The 22,166-nt window shown below is 38.1% G+C and overlaps 2 protein-coding genes across 2 annotated transcripts; both read right to left on the reverse strand.

Moving 5' to 3' along the window:
* Positions 1-1,769: 1,769 nt before the first annotated feature.
* Positions 1,770-9,242, reverse strand: mtmr2 (myotubularin related protein 2). Its single transcript, XM_053331284.1, has 16 exons — positions 9,033-9,242; positions 7,059-7,158; positions 6,938-6,961; positions 6,745-6,808; positions 6,499-6,593; positions 6,314-6,418; positions 6,011-6,115; positions 5,842-5,925; positions 5,611-5,760; positions 5,316-5,504; positions 4,979-5,164; positions 4,656-4,862; positions 4,460-4,552; positions 4,265-4,378; positions 3,841-4,017; positions 1,770-3,706 (listed from the first exon to the last, which is right to left on the reverse strand). The coding sequence occupies exons 1-16, from the start codon at positions 9,110-9,112 to the stop codon at positions 3,542-3,544; spliced, it is 1,938 nt and encodes a 645-aa protein (XP_053187259.1). The 5' UTR covers positions 9,113-9,242; the 3' UTR covers positions 1,770-3,541.
* Positions 9,243-11,052: 1,810 nt separating this feature from the next.
* cwc15 (CWC15 spliceosome associated protein homolog) lies at positions 11,053-13,619 on the reverse strand. Its single transcript, XM_053331604.1, has 7 exons — positions 13,591-13,619; positions 12,444-12,588; positions 11,998-12,110; positions 11,794-11,888; positions 11,593-11,703; positions 11,314-11,462; positions 11,053-11,203 (listed from the first exon to the last, which is right to left on the reverse strand). Exons 2-7 carry the CDS (start codon positions 12,572-12,574, stop codon positions 11,074-11,076), a joined length of 729 nt encoding a protein of 242 aa, XP_053187579.1. The 5' UTR covers positions 12,575-12,588; positions 13,591-13,619; the 3' UTR covers positions 11,053-11,073.
* Between the last annotated feature and the right edge of the window lie 8,547 nt (positions 13,620-22,166).

Consider the following 22,166-nt stretch of genomic DNA (forward strand, 5'->3'; position numbering starts at 1 on the left):
CCTGCTTGGCTTTTTTTCTGTCACCAACACGAACAGCATTTTCCCGCCACAGCCATTAACAAATGTAGTTCAGTCTTTGTCATGTGCTGTCCAGCCGTTTAATGCACACTTTTATTCCAGCATGATCATCCACACCCTCTGATAGAGGTGAGTCAACAGGTCTCTCAGGTACTTCCCTATGAGTGTCCACAGGGAGATAGAGACCCTCCCCCACATTTCCTTTCTGCAATAATATGCTGGAAAAACAAAACAGAAAGCTCAACAAACCGTCAGTTTATTCATTTTAATGCATTGTTTGAACTTTTCACAATTGAAGTTAGAGTGAGTCAGTATGCTCCAAAAAAAAATCAGATTTTATTTCCTACCTTTTCTGTTAGATTAATAGATTAAGTAATTAATTTATCTAATTATTATTATTATTTTTTACTCTCTGTCCCTGTTACCATGTTGACTGTATCAACAAACTGAAAGTGAAGTCATGTCCTTCATGTTATCTTTAGTTCATTATAATAACCGATTGTTTTCTGGTATTGTATTATTGTCAAACATGCTGTAAGTGATGCTTTCTAAAAAATAAAGCGATGAAAAAGTCACTAAAGTAATTCACAGGGGGAGGAATAAATAATAAATAATATTATGTTTTAAAAAATGTTTTCTATTGGTACATTTCATTTTATGTGGATTTCCCAAAATGATAAATAGTTGGTTTAAAAAGCTAACATTCTTGTCTATTGAGTTATTTCTAAATAATTAAAACATCACTACCATAAAGCATGACTATTTGACCAGTTTCACAAGATAAAGGTTTTGCATATCAATGTAAAATATTTTGGAATACATATAATGGAATTGATTGTCTTGGCACTTTGTTTTCCATTTTTGTTCTTCATAGTTTGTTAGTTTTTAATTATTTTTTGTTGACAGTAATGGCTAAAGAAAATGTAAATCAATAAATAAGTAAAACAAACACAGGGACACTAATGTTATTAACTGTTTTGTAATTGTTCGATCGTTTCATATGTAATTATTGAGTCATTAATATGGTTACATTTTTTTCCTCATGGAAACCATGCCTATTCTTTTGAAGTCTGATATTTCACTGTATATCTCAATTTTAAGAAATGTTTTCATCAAAGGCATCTCTCAAATTTTATAGTATGTGGCCATGAGAGTAAAGTTATCATTATTAACAGAATTAAAGAATTAAAAGAACCTTCAAACAATAAGTGAAACTCTTATTACAGTGGTTGGTTATACCTGTACTGTATTTGATTCATAATTATAGACCATGTTATATTTTAAAGGGTGTTAGTGCAATTAAACTTATAATTGTGTCAGTGTATAGTAGTGCTTCTGTCAATCTCAGTTTTTTCCTACAAGGTCCTGTTAAGAGAGTGTGATTTATATGACAACCAACAGTGTCATGATATAGTATGATCATCATTCAGTGCTTATTCCAAGTGATTAGATCTCAATTTGTGTGAAATTCAACTAACATGATCAGAATTAGGCGATTGGAGGGTTAAGTCATTTCTAATAGGCCCTATTGTTTTCTACACTGTATCCAGTGACGGGGGAGAGGTGGAGGGCTAATTCTGTGTGGCATCTACTTAAAGTCTCATTCTGTTATTTTTAGAAATAGCCTGAACAGATCACAATGAAATCTGGAAAGAAATCAGTGCAAAACTGTTTAAAAAGCTTCAATTATTACAAAAAAAAGACTACACAGTATCAGCACTTTTATTAATTCTTTTATTACATTTTGACATTACAGCCTGACACCTGAAGTACACTAATTTCAAAACAATTTAAAGTAATGAAGAGAAAAAGAATTTTGTAGCCTCACTGTTACCTTGTGGAAAAATGGTATTGTACATTTTAAAGGTTACTTAAGAGTGCTTAAATTCAGTGGTGATACCATCAAGTGAAAGTAAAATTTAACTTGTGGAAGCAAGTATGATAATGGATAAAGGATGCCTTAAAGATGAGTTATGGTCAGTCATCTAACATATAAGTATGAGAATAAAACAGACTTAATAAGGCCATGCTAATATTTTTAGAGCATTGGAGTTTAATATTTATCTCCAGCAGAGTCTTACTGTAAATTTCAGACTTTTAAATCACTTTAATATTTCTTCATTGATAATAAAAGGCACTCTATCTTATTTGTTATGGCAAGCTCATAATCATAGCCAGACAATTAATAATGCTGTCTTTGCGGTTCTGCTATTATGTGAAACACTTAACAGCTTAACACAAAAAAATTGACCTTAGGGTCTTGTGTTCACACCAAAGCTAATGTAACACACTGACTACTTCAAGTCCAGTCCTAGGTTTATTGCAAGTATTCACATGCGCAGTGGAAATACTAATGAACACTGTATTCACAGTTGGCGATTACGAACTGTGCACACTTCTTTTCTCAGCCTTCTTTGATTATTCTCTTCATCATCCAGAACAAGGCACAGATGTTCATTCAGGTTCATTAAACTGAAAAAACTATTCAAAGCTAATAATTAGTTGTGTTACACACTCTGCTGACTATAAAAACAATATTGGCTGCTACAAGCTTTAAAATAGCATGTGCAAAAAAATCTTCACACGTTGACATTTTGAGTAAACGACTATTAAGTGGGACAAAGGAACTATTGCATATCTGTGCAACTTATTAATATTGCATGGGCATATCTCTAATCAGTTTATGACTGAGACAGAACATGTTTGAGTGTCATAAGTACAAGTCTGAACTAAAGGATAATAAATAATGTTAACTAGTTAGAAAAATGAACCTTACAAAAACTCAAATCACTCAATGATAGGAATGTCATACATGACACATTATGTAGTCATAAAAAAACAATGATATTTGGTCACATTAATCTAAAAGCACTGACTTGTGAGGACAACCACTCGCTCTTTATGCACTCAATGACTACTTTTTTCTTCACTATTAGAAGAAGCTAACACTCCAGCCCTTTAGCTACATTTTTGAACAAACAAAAACAACTCATGAGGCATTTAGTAGGTTTTAGTGCTCAAAATATCTTTGCAACAGGACATCTTAAAACTGCTTCAGCAGCACTCAAACCAAAGACCGAACCAACTATTGCAAAATGGAGGAATGAAGTGAGTGTTTCTATGAAGTGTGGCATAAGGCATAAATATTTTACCCGAGTAATATTTTAGTGTACATCAAAAACTATCAACACTGAGTGAAGGTAGGTTGATATGCTAAACAGTACTCGCTATTCTGGTTAAGTGTCCACTCAACCCTGGAGAAAGAGTACAATATGGCTGTAGTCAAGTAGTCTGAGAAAGACACTCTTCTGTTGGAAGCAGACATGACCTGTGATAGATGCATTACAGTAATCTCCTTAATCAGACATTTGGTAGTGGTTTACTAATATGATGTGCCACCAAAAGAGGCAATTCAACACTCAGAACCTTCCTGGTGCCGATTTTGTCCTACTGATTATGACTGTATAGTGCCTTCTCATACGTAGGATTCAGCTTCTGTGACCGTCATGAGGATCAAGTAGTATCAAACAAAGGTCTGCACTGGTGTGATGGAGCGTGTTGGGGAACCTGCCCGTTCAGAGGAAGACGAAGCTGAGCGATTGGTCACCTCTCGCTGTAACTCGTCCACTCGCTTCTGCAGCTCTGCACGCTTCGCCAGTAGCTCCTTGTAGCGTTGGTGAACAGGTTCCTGGCAAAATAAAGGCATTGTGTAAAGCTAAAAGTTCAACCACTTAAATGTACTGCTTGTGAAGTGCTAACAATTTCCTTTGAAGGACACTGAAGTCAGTAGCCAATAAACAAGAGGCCGGCTTCTTGACATACCTGAGGTCTCATGCGAGGGTTCCAGCGGATGTAGTAGCCAACCCAAAGCTCCAGGTGGCGTAAGCTGACTACAGGGAACAGCACATGGTTGGAGTAGTTGACATATAAAGGATTGGTAAACTCCTCCAGCTGGCTGTTAATGTAAGACCACAATGATACCGTCCTCTTTGGAATCTCCTGTTGGGTAGAAATTCACTTGTTATAACACTAAATGTGTGACAAATCTTCTTACAAGTAATTGTCTCTCTACTCTGCTTTTTCCTTGGCTGGATTTTTTGGATTTTTTAAGCCATTTGGCAAACTGTATTTCTCCATCTCAAACTTAAAAAACAATGACACTAAGTCACACATAATATTAAGAAATGCACACTTTTCCATCAGCAACCAAATGAAGAGAACAGTTGGACAAACAAAATGCTCTTACTTCCTTCAACCTCTGCTGTTCGCTGTTACACAAGAACGTCCCGAATAGGCAGCTGTACAGGTGGTCCAGGATGGTCACCAGGAAGTATTCGTTAAACTCAAAAGCTGCGGGAAACTTCAATAAAAACAGCTTTGTTAACATCCATGAGAGACCATTTTATTTTGAGGATTTTTCTGACATTTCAGTACTGCTTACCTGGCGAGTCAACTGCCAGACGCAGTCAATGAACTGAATAAAAACAGGTGAACGATCTGCATCTGTGTGGTTCTTATCGCCATGGCCGATACGCTGAAAGAAACAGAGGAAAGAGGAAGGGTAATACAACTGGAAGGGCCACCTGTCTTGAAGCAGGAATTTTTGAAACTGCAAAAGTGTACGACAGATTGTTTACCAGCTGAAAGCGATGACCGAAGCTCAGCCATTCTTTCTCGAGCAGCACCTCGAAGCCGCGAATGGTGCGGTAGTAACTGTCCAGCATGAGCATCGCCAAAGAGGTGAGCTGGCCTGTGCGGTCCCAGCCATCGCTGCAGTGCACCACCACTGATGTCTTCCCAGACTCGACCTTGTCTGCAATACGCAGGGCTCCCGCCAGGATCAGCTACACACACACACACACACACACAACTTGGTCAAGAAGCTTGGAATTGGTTTATCTTCATTTTTTTCTTCATACTCCCTCAGCTCACAATTACAGAAACACATCAGTATGCTCACTTTGATGTGCTCAAGCCAATGAGTGGACTCCAGATTGGAGAGCCAGTGGGAGTCTGCGATGTTGGGGTAGACCACATCCTTCAGTTTGCGGAGTGACTCTCTCATCACATGGATATTGTGAATATCCAAGAACACCAGCTCAGCATTTTGATAAGCATCCTCACTTTCATATCCACCCCCTTTCATCTGAAAGAAAGAAGAAACAGTGAAGATAGGTTCACCCATAGCTATCAGACACTCGCAAACAAGACTTTCTGCAACTGAAATAATCTCTAGACAGTAATCCCTTGCTCTCCTTTAAAGAAATATTGCTTAAACTTAAGAAGAAAAAAAAAACCTTGTTGGCAGCAGCGTTGACACTGGGCCTGGCATCAAAAATAAAGAGTTTATGGGACTGAGCATTGGCATCCATGATAGCCTGGAGGTATTTCTCATCCTCTTTGCTCCGCTTCCCGTTCACCCCAACCATAGGCTGACTGCAGCGTGTCACTGTCGCTTGGCTCTCTGGGTGGATCCATGACAGCACCTACACATAGAGTACAGCAGCATATTACCACAAACTGTTCCACAAACCCAGCTTCATGGGTGAGGATCACTTCACCCATGCTGAAGAGTGAAGCATGGTTACTCACAGGTATCCTCCCTTTCGCCCGAAAGGCAGCTACTCTTTTCAGATCCTCGTCTGGGATGTTGACAGGCACTGCCAGAGTAGACGGGTAGGTGTCGCACAGCTCGTAGTGGTCGTTAACTTTTGTGATCCTCCAGCTTTCATTGGGTATTCCCTTCCAACAAACACACAACCTGATAAGCCTTCTTTGACATTTAGTTTAGCAATCGTGCTGTGAAACTTGTTTAAAAAATACCTGTCTTTTGTATTCAGAGATACTGTCATACACCTTCCATCCATTTTCAGGAAACACTTGCCCGTACTCAAAGGAAAAGATTTGCTGCAGAGAGTGTGAGGAACATGTATTAGTTGGTGGCCAGCGCAGAGCTACAATGTGAGAGGCAGTAAGGCTGAGATTTACTCACCAGCCCGTTGGAAACAGGAAACGCAAATTTCATCAGCACTTCGAAAATGGACTTCCTGAGTGTGTCCTCCATCTGCTTGTGTGCAAATCGTAGATTACGCATATCCTGCAAAGAGGAAGAGCAGCAGGCCATGGTTAGGCACAGGGATTACCAGCACTATGTGGATATAAAGCGCCATGTCTGATAACAGGTTATTACCTAGTAGGCTATTATTGACATATTGGTTTACTGCGGCTAGAGATTCATACTCAGTGCTGATTGAATTACTGTATCAAACAAATATAAGTCCATTTTGGGGCTCACCTTGCAAACGAGCCCATAGGACACATCACCACGGCTTGATGCACTTCCAATCTTTTCCACACGACTCACCACCCCGAGGGGCAGGTCCAGCACAAATGCTGGCTCCTAGAGAACAACTACGTGTTAACAAAAACAAATAGATTATTCTAAATATCCACTGGCTTTTTAAGCATTGCAAAACATACCCTGTCCATGCATTTGAAGAAAAGTCTGTAGTTGGTAACTATCACTGTTCCCCTCAGGGCTCCAATGAAAGGACAGAAGTAGGTGACATCTTGGGCTGGGGAATAAAACAAGGAAAATGTATTGATTTTGGCACTTTTTACACCTGCCATGTACGACACATATATTACAAGTTACTTTAATGTGGGGAAAAGGCTACTTTGCATTTAATGTGTTTCAGCTATTTGTACAGCAAAGAGAGTCCCTACCCATATCCTGCACAGTTTCGTTTGGAAGTAACTGTGGTTCCTCTTTGTCTGACTCTCTGAGCACCTGATGGAAACAGTAGATACAAATTAGACTTTAATGTGGCTTAAGGTCTTGATTTAATCCCAGATAATCACCACTTAACATCATTCAAAGATATGTGTTGGGTAGTATGTTATTTATAAGATGAAATACCTTGGTGGGGATTTTGGGCTTGACCTGAAGGGAACAGAAAAGAGGAGTGTCATGCTTCAGTTGTTATCATTAGTTTTAATGAAGAACAAGGGTCTCAGTGAACTACATGCAGGCAACCAACCCGGAGTTCTGGAGAAAACTCAGAAGTGGACACAGAGTCAGAGGACATGGCAGACGGTGGCTTGGCCTGAGCAGACCGGTCAGAGCGAGAGGTGGAGGTGCTGTTGAGAGTTAAAGACAGACTGTATAATGAAAGGAAATACTTTCTGTAGGTTTAACCACAAACTCTTTTCTTCTTATGTCACTTTCGATTTTGTGGTTATGAAACCATTATTTGATTAAATAATAATAGTAATGATTAGATATTTAGCAAATAAAGCTACTGTCCATTTATTGCTTGCTTTGACACACGCATGCAATGATAGTTTACTCATGATTAGACTAAGTAAACAAATGTATGATGGTGCTGCAGGCTAGTGTTGAATTAATGATCAAAAGTGGGCTGAAAATGTATCATCAACACTTTTCATATTTGATGATTAGTGTTAACTAATTGATCAAATAAAAAGGTCAAACACTCTCTAGTAACAGCTAAAACTGAAAAAGGTTTAGACAGTTGTTTGGACAAAACAGCTCATTAGCAGATGTGAACTAAGGCTCTGAGAAATCCTGACAAAAGCAAAGCAAAATTATATTTATACAGCATATTTCATTCCAGATAGAGTACAATGTGCTTCATAGAGATGTGAACAGTGTGCAAGACAAAACAGACACATGTAAACAATTAAAACAAAAACATGCTATTTAAAAATCATTAAGATGATAGGAAAAAAATAAAATAATAAAGCCCAGCAACCGACCAGTAAACAATAATAAGACGTGAAATAAAACCATTAAAAAATAATAATAATAAAATAATTATTTAGACAGGAAAACTAGACTCCTGAAAGACGCAGCTAAATTTTATGTTTATGATTTATGTTTTCAGTCCAGTTTTAAAAGACTGCTGGAGTACATGAAGCATGATTGGGAAGAATATTCCAGCGATTTATCAGCATAAAAGCTAAAAGCTGTTTCACCCATTTTCATGGAGATCTGGGAAAAAGCAGACAGCCTCTTCCGGAAGGCCTGAGGGGTCAGGTTCATAGCTCACAAACATGTCAGATAGATATTAGCTTGCCAGACCACATAGGGCCTTAAAATGAGCGTTAAAAGTTTCAAATCAATTCAGAAAATGTGCTGGTAGGCATGATGGGATGGGACGGAGATACAGTCTTTGGGTCACTGGGGTAGGGGATTTCACTCACGCAACGTTTCCTCACAATACATCATAGGGACTGCAAATGGAGGAAAAGGTTTTTGGTGAGCAGCCTGGTGGCTCTGTGGCTCTTGTACAGGTCATTTCAGGTGCAGAAATAGTCATAATTATTAACAATCCCAATTCCAGTGGCGATATAAAAGTTCAATAGCTATTTGTGATTGCTGGGGAGACGACAGAACCTCTCACAACTTTTCCTGTGAGAGGGAACTGAGCCTGATTGAAAACAGACCTGAATAACACCAGCTAGTGTCTCATACCTGTTGGAGCTTAATTAACAGTAATAGTATAGAGTTGGGGTTTTAACAGTATGAACAGTGATTCATCGATTATTTGAAGAAAAATCAACAGATCACGCCATAATGTCAAGTTAAGTGATAAAGATCAAATATGAATGACTATAACACAGTATTTAAACTGTTTGTCACACAGATTAGACAGACAGGTTATTATGACCATAAACTGTATATAAGGTTATGATATATTGGCTCTGGTAACTTCTGATGGGCATTAACGCAATCCTAACACATGTGTGTAAAACAAGTATATTCTATTAAAACGATACTAGCCAACAATAATTACAATTTAGCTCCTGTGTTCATTGCAAGGCAGTTTGTTAATCGGATGACATTATTTGACGTTTATCAGCTAGTTACAAAAACTGCTTTATAATTAGACGCGTTGACTTAAGTGATATACAACATAAATGTACAGCTAACCTTGTGTTAGCTTTAAACTTTGAGCCAGCTGGTAAAGAGAAGTGTTGGTTTTAGCTACCTGGACAATGAATCAACACTTGGCTGTCGGGACGAGGAGCGCTTCGAGCCCAGACTGTCGGTGCTCCCACTCTTCTCCATGTTCTCCGCCCCAAACTGCTCGATGTCTGCTGCTCTGAACCCCGAGAATGTGACGGAGGGCCGTATATCTACCAAAGAATGTCTTTAAATCCCCCCTCAGAGTGCAGCAAATCCCCACAAACAAAAGGAAGCTGCCATGTTTTCCCAGCAGCCTCCCAATCCCCGGCTGTCACCAGGAGGAGACTGTTGGAGATGGTGCCCCCTGCAGGCCACCTGCTGCACTGCAGACGATCTACAGCCAACATGCAGCCCATGGGTGTATTGTAAGATCTTATTAAACAATCTACAGACAACATGCAGCCAGTATGTAGCCTATGGATGTATAATAAGATCCAATACATCCAAAATGCTGCCCTCACTTCTGTTCATACATTAATGTTGTTTTTGTATTGAAACAGCTGTTACCTACCTATTAATGCCACACTGAGAGGAAAAGTCCTCTCTAAAAAATAAAAAAAAAGTCATACTATTACAAGAAAAATGTAAAGTCACAATATTTAGAGAATGAATTATTTTTTAAAACTTGTAATGTAGTAACATTAAAGTTGTAATATACTTTAGGTCTCACAAAAAACAATTGTTTCATCATGCATATCAGCATCGCATTACTGTCAGGAATTGGGAACGATTGTGTCTATTCTGAAGGATTTTGTGGAAAAGGAGATAATTGAAATTGATGGACTGGAAGACTACTATCCTATAACCTGTCTTAGTTACCAGCATTGTTTTCCATTTTTTAAATGGAAAACAATGATTTCCCACTATCTCATTTTTCCAGTAAATATCTTCCATATATTTATTTGTACATCTTCATACAATCTCCAAGTTTCCCATCTCTGTAACTTCATTGTCCCAATTAATCAACTAGCAAATTTCTGAAAAAAATACTAATTTTGTCAAGAAAACTTTGTTGACATTGGCTGGATCATCAGAAAAATGTCACTCACTGAAACATAGTTTAATGATGTTTCATGCTGCTTTGCCTCCAAAACATTTATATTTCCTTCATATTCAAATATAAATGATGGATGTGTGCATTATAACAGAAATGTCTCTTTTGTTATTTTAATTAAACTTTTTCATCCATAAAACATTTGAGTATAGATAGTACTCTGTGTGAGTAAACAGGGCTAAAAAGTGAAGATCGTCTTTTGTGAGAAGATGCACCAAATTCCCCTCAATGTATTTCTTTTTTCATTTTGCTTGGCATGTTGTTGAGTACAATGAGTAAAACAATCTATCAGGGCAAATAGACATCCTCATGCATCTTTCCAATATCATCACGCAAATGCACTTCAGGTGATTTCTGAAATGCGTACCACACCCAGACACACACAAAACACAAGGAATAGCACCTGCACCCATTTTTACAATGTGAATGTTACCTTGTTATTTACATGTAATCTGCAACAGTCCACTTTATATTTTGAATATCATGTTTACTCCCAAATCTAGAAAACCTTAAATACTTAAAAATGAAATTAAGCCTTTAAACTATGTGGGATATATAGAATCCTTTGTATTTTATATCAAATTTTGATATTCAAAATACTTAAAGAAGTGTATCATTAACTAATTCAGTAAGAAGGAAAAACTTGAAAAAACAAAGCTGTAAACGTGTCATTCTTGATGTCCATCCTTCTTGGAGAAACTTCTGAGTCATTTTAAACACAAGTCTTTGTTTATTGAAGAGTAAAAAAAAGAAGCAAGCAAAAAACCTACAGAAAGAAAACGTGATCAATTACGTTCAACTATTTACGAGCTTTATTGAAAGGATGTAACTCACCAACTCATTTATGTACATTTTATGTGTTGACTGTATAAACACTAATGCATCAAATACAGAATGCATTTGAATGACAATGTATCATTCTTGGGACAAAGGGAAAGAGGAGAGAAGAGCGCAAACAAGATTAAAAAAAAACCCCAAACAAATCACATAAAATTAACACGTAAGTCCTTTACTTGACATATTTTTCCATAAATTTCTTGTGGAACTCAGAGCGCAGCGTATCATTGACAAAGCGTTTCTCCTTGCGTGCTTCGTCCACTCCTTTAGCACAGTTCTTAAACACAACGTCATCATCCCACCTAGGAAGACATTAAATTAATTATTGATGATTAAGTAGCAAGTACAGAAAACGGAATTTCTTAAAATACAACACTCATGTTATGCACACAAATGTGTTTGTGTGAAATACCTTCTCTTGACTCTGAATGTATTCTGAGTCTGTGTCATCTGTTGTTGTTGCTGCTGCTGCTGCTGCTGCCCTGCCAAATTAATCAACGGATTGCCACTCAATATATTCTCCATGCGAATCCTCTCCTCTTCTGCCTTCTGCTCCCGCTCCTAAAATGGGAAAAAAATAACATTTGTCCTTTCTTAAGCATAATCCATGTCGTCATTTGCTGACTGTACTTTCGTCTGGGTTCTTGTCAGACAGAAAGTACTAACAAATCAGTCTGAAATGATACTTTACCTTGCGTTCTTGCTCTTCAGCCCGCTCCTTCTTGATCTTCTCCAGTTCTGCCAAAAGGGCTGCAGTATCGTCATCATCACTGTCCTCCTCAGAATCCTCATCCTCATCATCCTATAAGCAATCAAGAATCATTGGTGAGGGAGCTTAATGAGTGCTAATCATCTTTATGTGCCCAGTAGATCTTGCAGTGCAAGTACTTACATCAGTGAGAGGATCATCAGCATCAAGATTGGCTGCTGGGATCTGATCCAGTCTGGGCCTCTTTGAGGAGGAGGATGAAGATGATGTGGTGTGCTCTAAAAAATGAGGGTCAATTAAGTATTTTAAGAGGCTTTTTTCATCAGAAATGTACACTAAAAGACCTTTTTAACAAACATTGGGTTTAATATCTACAGACAGACCAACCTCTGGGTCCCCTTTCTCTGGTCTTTTCACGAACAGCTACACGCTCCCTCTCCTCCAGCTCCCTGCGGAAGTCACGGGCACGCACCTCCTCTGCGTTATCCTGGGTAGGTTGCCTGAAGACAAGACAACAGATGAAGAGGGAAAAAAAACATCACTGATGAATTGGCGTGTTTTAGTACAAATTTGGACATATGTTTCTGGTCTGACTGTTTTTTGCACTATTAAAGACAGGTGAAGTGTTTTCAATGTTAAAAAGCAGCTCATGAAACAATTCCTTGGATATTTTGTTTCCAGTATATATCCACCTTTTGAGTGAGCAAAGAGAGGATGTAGTAGGAAGAGTTCAAAAGGTATCTCACTGGGTGTACTGTGCTTCACAGACTGGATAACCAGCCAGCGTTAGACTGATTACAACCCAAAACCTCATTCATGTTCAATCTGCTGACCTGTATTTGATCTTGGTGTGACCTGGAAGATCTCGACTGGAGTACTGCTTTGACAGCGCACTCAGATCACCCTCTCCTTTACCCCTTCCTCCTCTCGCCGGCTCAAACGTTGGTCTTGCAGCTGTAGTCATCTTGGATGGCTTTGCTGTAGCAAACACATGAAAGAAGAACAAGCATGAAATGAAAACTGAGTAATGTTCTAAACAGTGCAAGACTGTAGAATTACTCAGGGTGGGGAAAATAGAAGCAGGCAGATCCTGAAACAAATATCAAGCCAACCTGACCATGACAAAGCAGCAATCCCCTGCTATAAGTCTAACAACTCAAACTGCCAGCAGTGGAAGGGAGTAAAATCTCATATAATTATATGTATTACATGTATATGAATATGATTAAGAAGTAAATTACTAATGCTGAGGGAAATTTAAGTGTCACGAAAGCTGTCCTGCACACACAACTAAAGGATAAAATAAAATAGCTATATACTACAATTGAAAAGGTTATCATCATACATTGTGCAAAATATATATACACATAGTATATAATAAAAGACTGGTGAAATAGATAAATAGTTATCCATTGTGCAGTATACATAATTACATAATATATAATGAAATAGGTCACTAAAATAAAATTAGAGAATATATATATATATATTACAGAGGATTTGGTTGAGGTACTGGGTATGAGGTCAACAGTTTATTTTCTTTAAGGATTTTATCATTACAGTTTGGAGACTTTAAGATGCGTTGTTTTGCTGCTAGCACTGAATAGATAACTGAAGAGCATTCAACAAAAAACTAAAGCAACACATTCAATCTGTAAGTAAGCAGTATGTCTAAAGACAAAAAAACTAGAACACTCAAGTTATTTCTGCCTTATCATTAGGAGACATATAAGCTGTTTGTTTGTTTATTAACAAACAAACTAAACACAAGCCAAGCATCCCACCAGTTAGCCATTACAGCTAATGAGTTGCTAGCAGGCTAACAAGGTTTAATAATTAAGTTTATGAGGAAATAATGCTAATGTTCCTTTCCAGCCGACTGTGTATCACCACAGATATACATATATTTATTTATTAAAATAACCCTTGAACTCAACTCACAGGTATTTTAGAAGATAATTTAAAAGTAAAAACACTTACAAGCTGCTCCCACACGACAAAAAGGAAACCCCGATACAACGAGGAACGTAACTTCCTGTAGAGATTTGATGCATTCAAGAACACTCGGACTGGAGAAAACTCCCGTATGTACATCTACCAAACGATTATCAGTTAATCACACATTTGTCTAAATAGTATTCTGCGCAAAAATGTGTTTCGGGTATGTACGTCTTACTTAATAAACTTCAACAGTTTCTAAATTTTATCAGGTATTCCAACCTTTGCTGCGAGACAAGCTCAGACAATTCAGGGCGATACATGAAGTGTTCTCATAATAAGATAGTGTAATGTGGTAGTGGAGAAGGTAGGGGGCAGAAACCAGCACAGCTATAAGAGATGTACATCAAACAGATTAATATTAACCAACCAATACACTATTTATGAACTCTCATACTTTAAAATTCAGTAATCTGATTGACTTTAAAACTGCAAAAATAATGTACGTCATAAAAATAATTTTCTTCTTGACTGCCTACAAAAGATGTTTAAAATTGTAGAGAGTCAGTATGGATTTAGGAGAATATGTATGTTTGTTTTTTTTAAAACAGGGGCAAAACAAATATAAAGAATAAATGTATAACATTTAAAGGAATGTATAATATTTATGGAATGTATAGTAAAAATGTGAAGTACACTTTGTGATTTTAATATAATGTAAAAAATACAAAACAAAAACTAATATATGAACATAATGGTTTTGTATTGATTGTTTTTGTATGAGGTTAAAAAGGCAGACCTTTGTAACACTGTAAAACAAGGACTAAATAAATTAAACTTATATATACACACAGTTTAGTATTATGTGTTATGTGTATTACATGATCATATCAGGATTGTGTAATTTGACTGCCCTGGAAGTCACTAGTTGCATTTTGGCTGCAATGCAGTAATTACTAGGTGTTAAAGCTTGTATAGTAATTTCTATTCTACATAATGTGTAAGTCATGAAATGCAGGTACACAACACATATGCGTAACACAGTGAGATGGTGAAAGACCAGGGAAAGGTAAACCACATTTCTAAAACATCCTTTTGAACCATTGTATTTTCAGGCCAGTGACATCTTAAAGATAACATAGTAATGAGATACAGTGTAAACAACAGCTACAGGAAGACAATGTCAAGCTGTCAGTAACTTTAAACTTTAACATTGTGTCCCTGAGTCCCTGTCTTGCAGCCAAGTAAAACACAGAACACATGCATACCTGAACATGTACATAAATCTTTGTAAAATATGTTGAAGAAAAACATTTTAAGAATGAAAGTTATTCAAAACACACATACTGCTACATTTAATGTTTATAGGTTTATTCATCTGTGTAGATACAATAACACATTACGATTTACAGAAAGGGTTTTTTAAAAATAATTTCCTCTGTTCATTATGCATTTTAATGATATAAAAACAAAAAAAAAGTAGATTCCACCATTTCTGTACATGCTGTTCATGAACATGTCATATATCACTTTAACAACCTCTGTTTTGTGTTGGTACTGTGCAGTGACAATACAAGGAATCTTTCCTGAAGATGTTGGCTGAGGTTCAAGATAAACCACCGCAGGAGGTTCTGCTGGTTTCCTCTTGGCATTCAGATCTTCTGTGTCTAAAAGGTCTTATTTATGTCAAGTGTTTCAACATGAGAATAAAACTCCAAAAAGTGGAGACAAAATACAAATCCCTGCAAACAAATTATTTACAGTGTTTCCTGCAAGCTATAGTGTGACTGCTTTGTTTGATGTAATCTTATGCATAATATGCACATCTGTCTTTTTGTCAGACCTGGACTGAATGAGAACAAAAGATACATTAAGTGTCAGTAGCAGCAACATCTGTTTACAGACACTGTGCCCTGGATATGCTTATCAGTCCACAGACCTAACTGTGAACCCTCCACTTTATGAAAATACAAAATTATTTAACATAAGAGGTGAAGCTTGTTCATGTGCCTGTGATTTAAGTTTCATTGGAGAGAATGCACATTTCATTTGGGTGCATTTAAGTGTAAATGATGTTGAAAGGTTTTAATGAGGCAGCTGATTAAAGTCAAAGGAGCTGCAGTTTGAGATCAGGTCTCTCTTGATTCCTGGCATCCCTCTGACTGGAACAACACGTTTGTGAAGGAATATCCTTATTTGGAGCTGAGAGTAAATCAACACTAAAAGGTCTCTGATGAAATGTCTTCTGCTACTCAGATGTGGGTTTTCTGTGTAGTTAGGATAAAGTACAATACTAAAAGCGGTATATGAAAAAAAAATCTGTTAAGTACTAAATTGTAGGGTTGATTAAATGGTGTAAGGAGATTTACACAAGGCAGGAAAAACCTTTGATTAGAAGCTTATAAAATTATTTTCATTCTGCTCTCAGGAAAGAGAGAGGTTGTCAAAATCTGGCAGGAAAACAACACTGGAATATGACAAAACACATTTGAAACCAGAAATGTGAAACTATTAAGCAATAGAACCTGTCTGCACACACTGTGGGTGACATGAATAACAATCCACCCACCCACTCGATCAACCTGCGTAGCAGCATCCAGGTATGGCCCCTCACTAAAAGGGGGTGGAATCTGAATGACGGCGAGGGGGGGGGGGGGGGCAGGAGTTGACTCTACCTGCCTGCCTGCTAGACAGAGAGCCAGAGGAGGCTCAACAGTGCTCTGCTCTGACAGCGCTCACACAGCTGACCTGAACAGGTGAGAACACAACATGGTGCAAGACTGAACTTCACACCACTTATGATTTCACATTCATTGGCTATGCTGGTTAAGAGCTCATTACAAAGTCAGAATTGCTTTAATTTTCTGAGCATAATGAATTTGATCTGGTTAATTGGCACTGGCTCATCTCCAGAGAGATTCATCATAGGAGATTAAAACACTGAGTGCAGGTCAAAATGTTAACAGGAGCTCAAAGAGAATACAGACAGGCTGCACAGTGAGACATGAAACTGTAAACACAGGGCAGGAGTTAACATTCAGAGTGAGAGAAAGGACAGTGACTGAATGTGGAGTTTATTTTATTAATCCTGTCAGGCTGACATAGTTCACACCACTCAGGTTGTATTTGAACAGGAAATGTAAAGAGTGTTTTATAAAGTATGTCAGTTCAGCTTTCATCACTGCTCTGAATTCTGATTCAACAGAACGTAGTTGTCCAGAATGGTTGGTAAGAGATGTTTAAATGCTTAAATGTCACTTTCATATTCTGAGTCATGCAGAGTTTTGGTGCAGAGGGCAGTATTTGGGGTTTTGTATGAGATGCTGTGTCATTAAACAAGCCCCAAGTAAGCAGTGACAAAGTGGAAAGAAGACAGAAAGACATGTTTGCTGTATTTCTGTATCACAATTTTGTACAGTTTTATTAAATATATGAAAATCTGTATTTTTACCCTTTAGATCTTGAAATAATTTCATCAGGTTGAACCTCTGAGAAAATATCAGCATCATGTCAAAAGGTATGTTTGCATCCCCTTTTGCTCCCTTTAAAGAGTTTTAGTACCCAGATCTGACAGAAAGTGTGTGTGTGTGTGTTGTAGATGTTGACAGAGACCGGGTGTTTCAAACCACCAGGGTGCGGACTTTGCTGAAAAATGATGGCAGTTGGATCCACAGATCCAAAGGGGCGAAGGAAGAGCAAAAGGAAGCAAGGTATTCTGACAAAAGCCATGTACAGTAGATAATGATATAGATACAATGTCAAAAATGAAGTCTTAATTTGAAGCAATTCGTCAAATAATTACATGAATGCAAATTTGCTTTCCTGTATCTTATTGATGTACCATCATTCTTATTCTATTTTCACTAAAAAACTAAACAGAACATAAAAGCCGTTGCATTTCCTTTCATTTGGCCAGTTTATTCTACATAGTAGTCCTACATCACGGCAACATTTTACAAGAGAAATGGCGCTACAAACATGCTGCCTGTTTACTACAACTTCCTCTGTCTTGCAGTGAGAAGGTTGCTGTGGAGACCAAACCTGTTCTCGCCAGACAGACTTCATACGTCCTCTGCCAAGCCAAGAAATTTGAGTAAGTGCTGTAAACATTCAAATCTGAACGTAAATGCTCATCTGTAAAAAGTACTGCTCAGTGTATGGGCGAAAAAAAACCTCTGTAATGTTAATGAGAATGTTAATGATGCAAATATGATGGTTGATTTTAATATTTGAGGGGAAACAATTACAAAGGAGTAGAAGAGTAAATAGACAGAACGAATATCAATGTAACATACATTAAATATTATGAGATTATATGAAGTAATATTTGGTAAAGGTCAGTTTAACAATTTTGCTTCTGACAAATGGTCATTCTTTTATATGTGTAATTAACAATCTATTTTACTTTCAGGTTTAAAGGCAGTAAAACAAATACATTTGAATCATGGGTTATTTAAATATCAGAAGACCGGTTCCATGAAACCATGTGGTGGCAGTCATGCAAGTCAAAGTGAAATTGTCCTTTGACTTTGTTGTGTCAGTGAATAATAACTAAAAAATGTATAAAGGCCTCAGGCAAAAATCACCATCTGTGATATTAACATACATAAACATTAACTAAGCTCTGGGGCAGCTCTGCTGCATCCATAACGACCCTCAGTGAGCTGCAGGCGAACCTGTGCTGGTTGATGAAGCATTAATCTGAATACTGTACAATCTTTACGGGTATATTTCCGCTCCAGGCAGAAACATACAATACCTGAATATTTCCCTTCAACGCCAAATGGCTCTTCTCAGCATTATTGAAATATACATCCTTGATTTCAGCTGTACAAATATTTAGCAGCCTTCAATTTTAACGATTATGACACTGTTGTGTTAAATGCTGATCTCACTATTCTGCTGAGCAAACCAATAGAGTATAAAAAGTGGTGTTAAATTATTGTATGTTTTTAAAAGCCATATTCAGGGTTATGTACTTAATGTTGTAAATAGACTGGAGAGATGATCTGAAACATTCAGTGAGTGTTTACACAGTAATTGTAATTATTAATACATACACTTCCCTGCCTGGGTATTGTGCCAGTTATAGCTGTTGCGTTGATATTGCATCACCAGATTCGAACACGTCCGTAACACATAGACACTTTGTAAAAAAACAAAACAAGGGAAAAAGAAAGTACAAGCCCCTGTCATAAATTATTTAGCTTACAGAGACGTTTGTGCTGCAAAAATACATTTATTCTGGATTTTATCCCTGAGATCCTACTAGACTGCCTTCTACTGAGTGAAGAGGAAACCTTACACATGAACATGTATAACCTCTCCTCAAAAAGGAAATAGAACTGAAGTTCCTCGATAGTTCATAGTGTTTTCATACAATGTTGCTCTCATAACTATTTAATAAGCCAACTACGTTCAGAATACTCAAGCAAAGGAACAAAGGATTCACAGTCGAATGGAGGCTACAGTTTCATCATTTTCCTTTCTATCAGTTTGAAGGAAACATTGTTTATGCTGCTGTTCTTTCAGTGTTTCACAGCAGGCTAGAACATCACAGAGGAAATAACACAAGTCTTTTTGCAAATTATCTGTATGGGTACTGGACCAAAATACATTTCACAAAACCTCAAGCTCCAACTACATTTTTACATTTTTGCTGTATGCCTTACTCCAATTATGGAGTGTCTCAAACTAGATATCAGACTGTGTTCTGAATCTGTGCTTTTACCTTTGTTCAGGATAATGAGGTGAATCTGTTCTCATACTGTATATTCTGTTAGCTGAATAAATATGACATTAAAAGAGTAAACAACCACTTTAATAAGTAAATAGGCAGAATTAGAAAGCTAGCTCAGTGCTATCTTGTAGACTAATCTATGCCTTACTGTCTGGGCTCTGTATTGCTTAATGCTAGTTAGCTTAGCTAGCTAGCTGGCTGACTTCATACAAGAGAAAATGACAGAAGAGGTTAAATTTGGGTTGACAAACTGATATGAGTGTTGTAAGGCAGTAGTTCTGAACCTTTGTGACTTTTGACCCATTACAACAAAGCAACATCGACTTACGAGCCCTTGTCTCGCCTTAATAATGAGCAGTTTGACCAAAAAGTGGCATTTCTCTCCAGATTGTTTCATTTACAGGATGTTTAGAGGCCTGGAGAGGGGAACGCATCCCATATTTCACCAAAATGCAACAATTAGAGGAAACTCAAAGTTTTGTGTACAAGAAATATATCTTTTTTTTCTCTTGAGACACCACTAGGTTGGAAAACAATCTTGTACAGCGTTCCATCAAAATACACCAGACATAAAACCTCAGTTACTAAATCTGAGCATAATGTTGGCAAGTAATTAACATCAAGATGCCTCCTTCTTCTGGTGAGCCGACACATACCCAGCGCTGACAGAGGAAGCGACACAATCCTCAAGCAGGAGTGTAAATGCATTCAGTGTTTGAAATAATAGAAATGGTTTCTGATAATTCAAGTAAGGCCGGACAATATGGACAAAACACAATTTTAGGCTCCATCACAAAATATTTACACAATGAGATTTTTGATCAATAATAATCAGTAATGTGGATAGTCAATAAATACAACAGCTAGAACAGTCTGGTGAATTCAGACGTCACTTCACTTTACTGTAACACAGCCTTTAAAACAAGGGAAAGACAAAAAATATGCCATATCACCATATTACGATATCCAAAATCTAAGACGATATCAAGTCTCATATCACGATATTGATACATACATTCAGGTTTTGTTAAATTATAAAGTCAGTCAATTTTTCCTGTTAGGATGAGGGTCCAGCAACAGTGAGGTCCCCTACAGTGTGCATCCCCTGTACCGGTGTGGACAAGGAGGGTCTATCTGCTGGGCCCGTGCTGTGCGATGGCATTAAACTTGCCTCATTAATGGCAAAGTCGTTCAACGGGTAGATGCCACATTTCCTAAAGCTTTCCTTGACAATCCGGACACCCTCCTCCTCTTTCACTAACTGATATGTCCCCTTAAACAGACCAGAGAACTCCTTCTTGCTGACTGCAAAGTGAGTATCAGTGGTACAACTGTCATCTATGAGTACTGTGAAACGCCGCTTCAGGAGTGCAAAGAGACCCCCTGCATCGAGTGGCTGCAGGATGTGAGAGCAATGAGGTGGGAGGCACAGAAGTATAACGTCCTCCTTGCGAGCTGCTTCCACCACCTCCAGGTTTACAGGCGACTTGTGGCCATCAAAAATCAGGAGCAGTGGACGATCCTTTGGTGCGTGCATGAGGAAATGTTTGAGGAACCACTTCTTGAAAAGGTCAGAATTGATACACCCTGAGTCCGACCATCCATACAGGGCATTTGGCGGGCCTTGAGTCTTGTAACATACTCCGCCTGGGTAGGCTTTTGAGTAGATAATAAACGGGGGGATGTCTTCTCCAGCTGCACTAAAGCAAGCCAGGACAGAGATGTGGTCCCTGGAGCTTGGCACTGGCTTGCAGCCAAGACTGGCAGATTTAGGGAGAATCACCCTCTTCCTGCCCAGCTGAAAGCCCGTCTCATTGCAGTTTAAGATTTGGTGAGGTTTGTCCCTCAGTCCGTGAGCATCCATGATGGAGCTCAGCAAGTGAAAAAACTGGTCCACTGCTTCCTTTCTTACACACACTGTCCTGCCACGGACAACACTGTCTGCCGGTTGGATGTTAATATTCTTCTCTTGACGTTTTCTAAAATTGAGCCACCAAGTCTGGCCCAGCTTAGAGAAGGCCACCCTACGGTGCTGCCGCTTATAAATGGAAGAGGCGAAGGACACCAGCTGCTGCTTAGTGAGTGGGAATCCATGCTTGGATATGTACAAGGAGAACTCCACTAGCAGGTCTTCATCATCAGAGGTTATAAGCTGAGCCGGCCCGCTGCGACTCCCTGGTGTCACCCGTCCACTGACTCTGTCCCCCAGTGAGGATTTAGGGACTCCAAACTCCTTGGCAGCCTGTCTCACTGTGCACCTCCCCGACCTCACCTCACTTAGTGCGCGTTCCATGGCCTCCTCTGTCCATTTCTTCTTCTTCTTCCTCCCAATTTTGTCAAGATGATTTCTCGATGGCATTTTTTTTTCTAGGATGGTACAGAAAATGCATACATGAATGATGTAAATAGGATAGCAGCAATAAGTACAGCCTAATTATGAGTTGAGAGTATCGCAAAATTCAAATTCAAACATCACTTAATTAAATAAAAGCTGTTTGGAGAGACTTACAGTGTTCACTATCCCTCCCTCTTTCTCTACACTCTCCCCTTCAACCACACACTGTACATAGCTCTATCTGTCTACTCTCCTGGCCAGGGATTGCATCACTTTGAAGAGAAGCTAGTTTGAAGAGGAACTAAACAAAAAATTAATGATCATATTTCTCTGCTGATTTTCAGTTGTTACACCACTTTAAAGTTGTCAAACATGCACAAAGAGACACTGTTTCTTCTTTATGAAAATTTAATCCATTTACGAGGACAAAAAAAAAACCCAATCATTTTGCTATTTTCCATCATGTAGAACACACAAACCAGCGCTAGATAAATGCTATAATTACTTGGACTGGTCAAATCAGTTTATTTTAAGTGTTGAAAC

The sequence above is a fragment of the Scomber japonicus genome, chromosome 13, assembly GCF_027409825.1.
Source record: "Scomber japonicus isolate fScoJap1 chromosome 13, fScoJap1.pri, whole genome shotgun sequence".
Taxonomy (NCBI): Eukaryota; Metazoa; Chordata; class Actinopteri; order Scombriformes; family Scombridae; genus Scomber; species Scomber japonicus.

What these genes read in the sequence shown, in the direction of transcription:
- cwc15 (XM_053331604.1), bottom strand. Translation starts at nt 12,574, where the DNA reads ATGACTACAGCTGCAAGACCAACGTTTGAGCCGGCGAGAGGAGGAAGG. An exon ending in CACACCAAGATCAAATACAG is followed by an intron (nt 12,111 to 12,443) that starts GTCAGCAGATTG and finishes TCTTGTCTTCAG; the next exon opens with GCAACCTACCCAGGATAACG. An exon ending in CTGAAGAGCAAGAACGCAAG is followed by an intron (nt 11,463 to 11,592) that starts GTAAAGTATCAT and finishes TTCCCATTTTAG; the next exon opens with GAGCGGGAGCAGAAGGCAGA.
- mtmr2 (XM_053331284.1), bottom strand. Translation starts at nt 9,112, where the DNA reads ATGGAGAAGAGTGGGAGCACCGACAGTCTGGGCTCGAAGCGCTCCTCG. An exon ending in AGTTTTCTCCAGAACTCCGG is followed by an intron (nt 6,962 to 7,058) that starts GTTGGTTGCCTG and finishes TGTTCCCTTCAG; the next exon opens with GTCAAGCCCAAAATCCCCAC. An exon ending in TCTGGCAGTTGACTCGCCAG is followed by an intron (nt 4,379 to 4,459) that starts GTAAGCAGTACT and finishes TTTTTATTGAAG; the next exon opens with TTTCCCGCAGCTTTTGAGTT.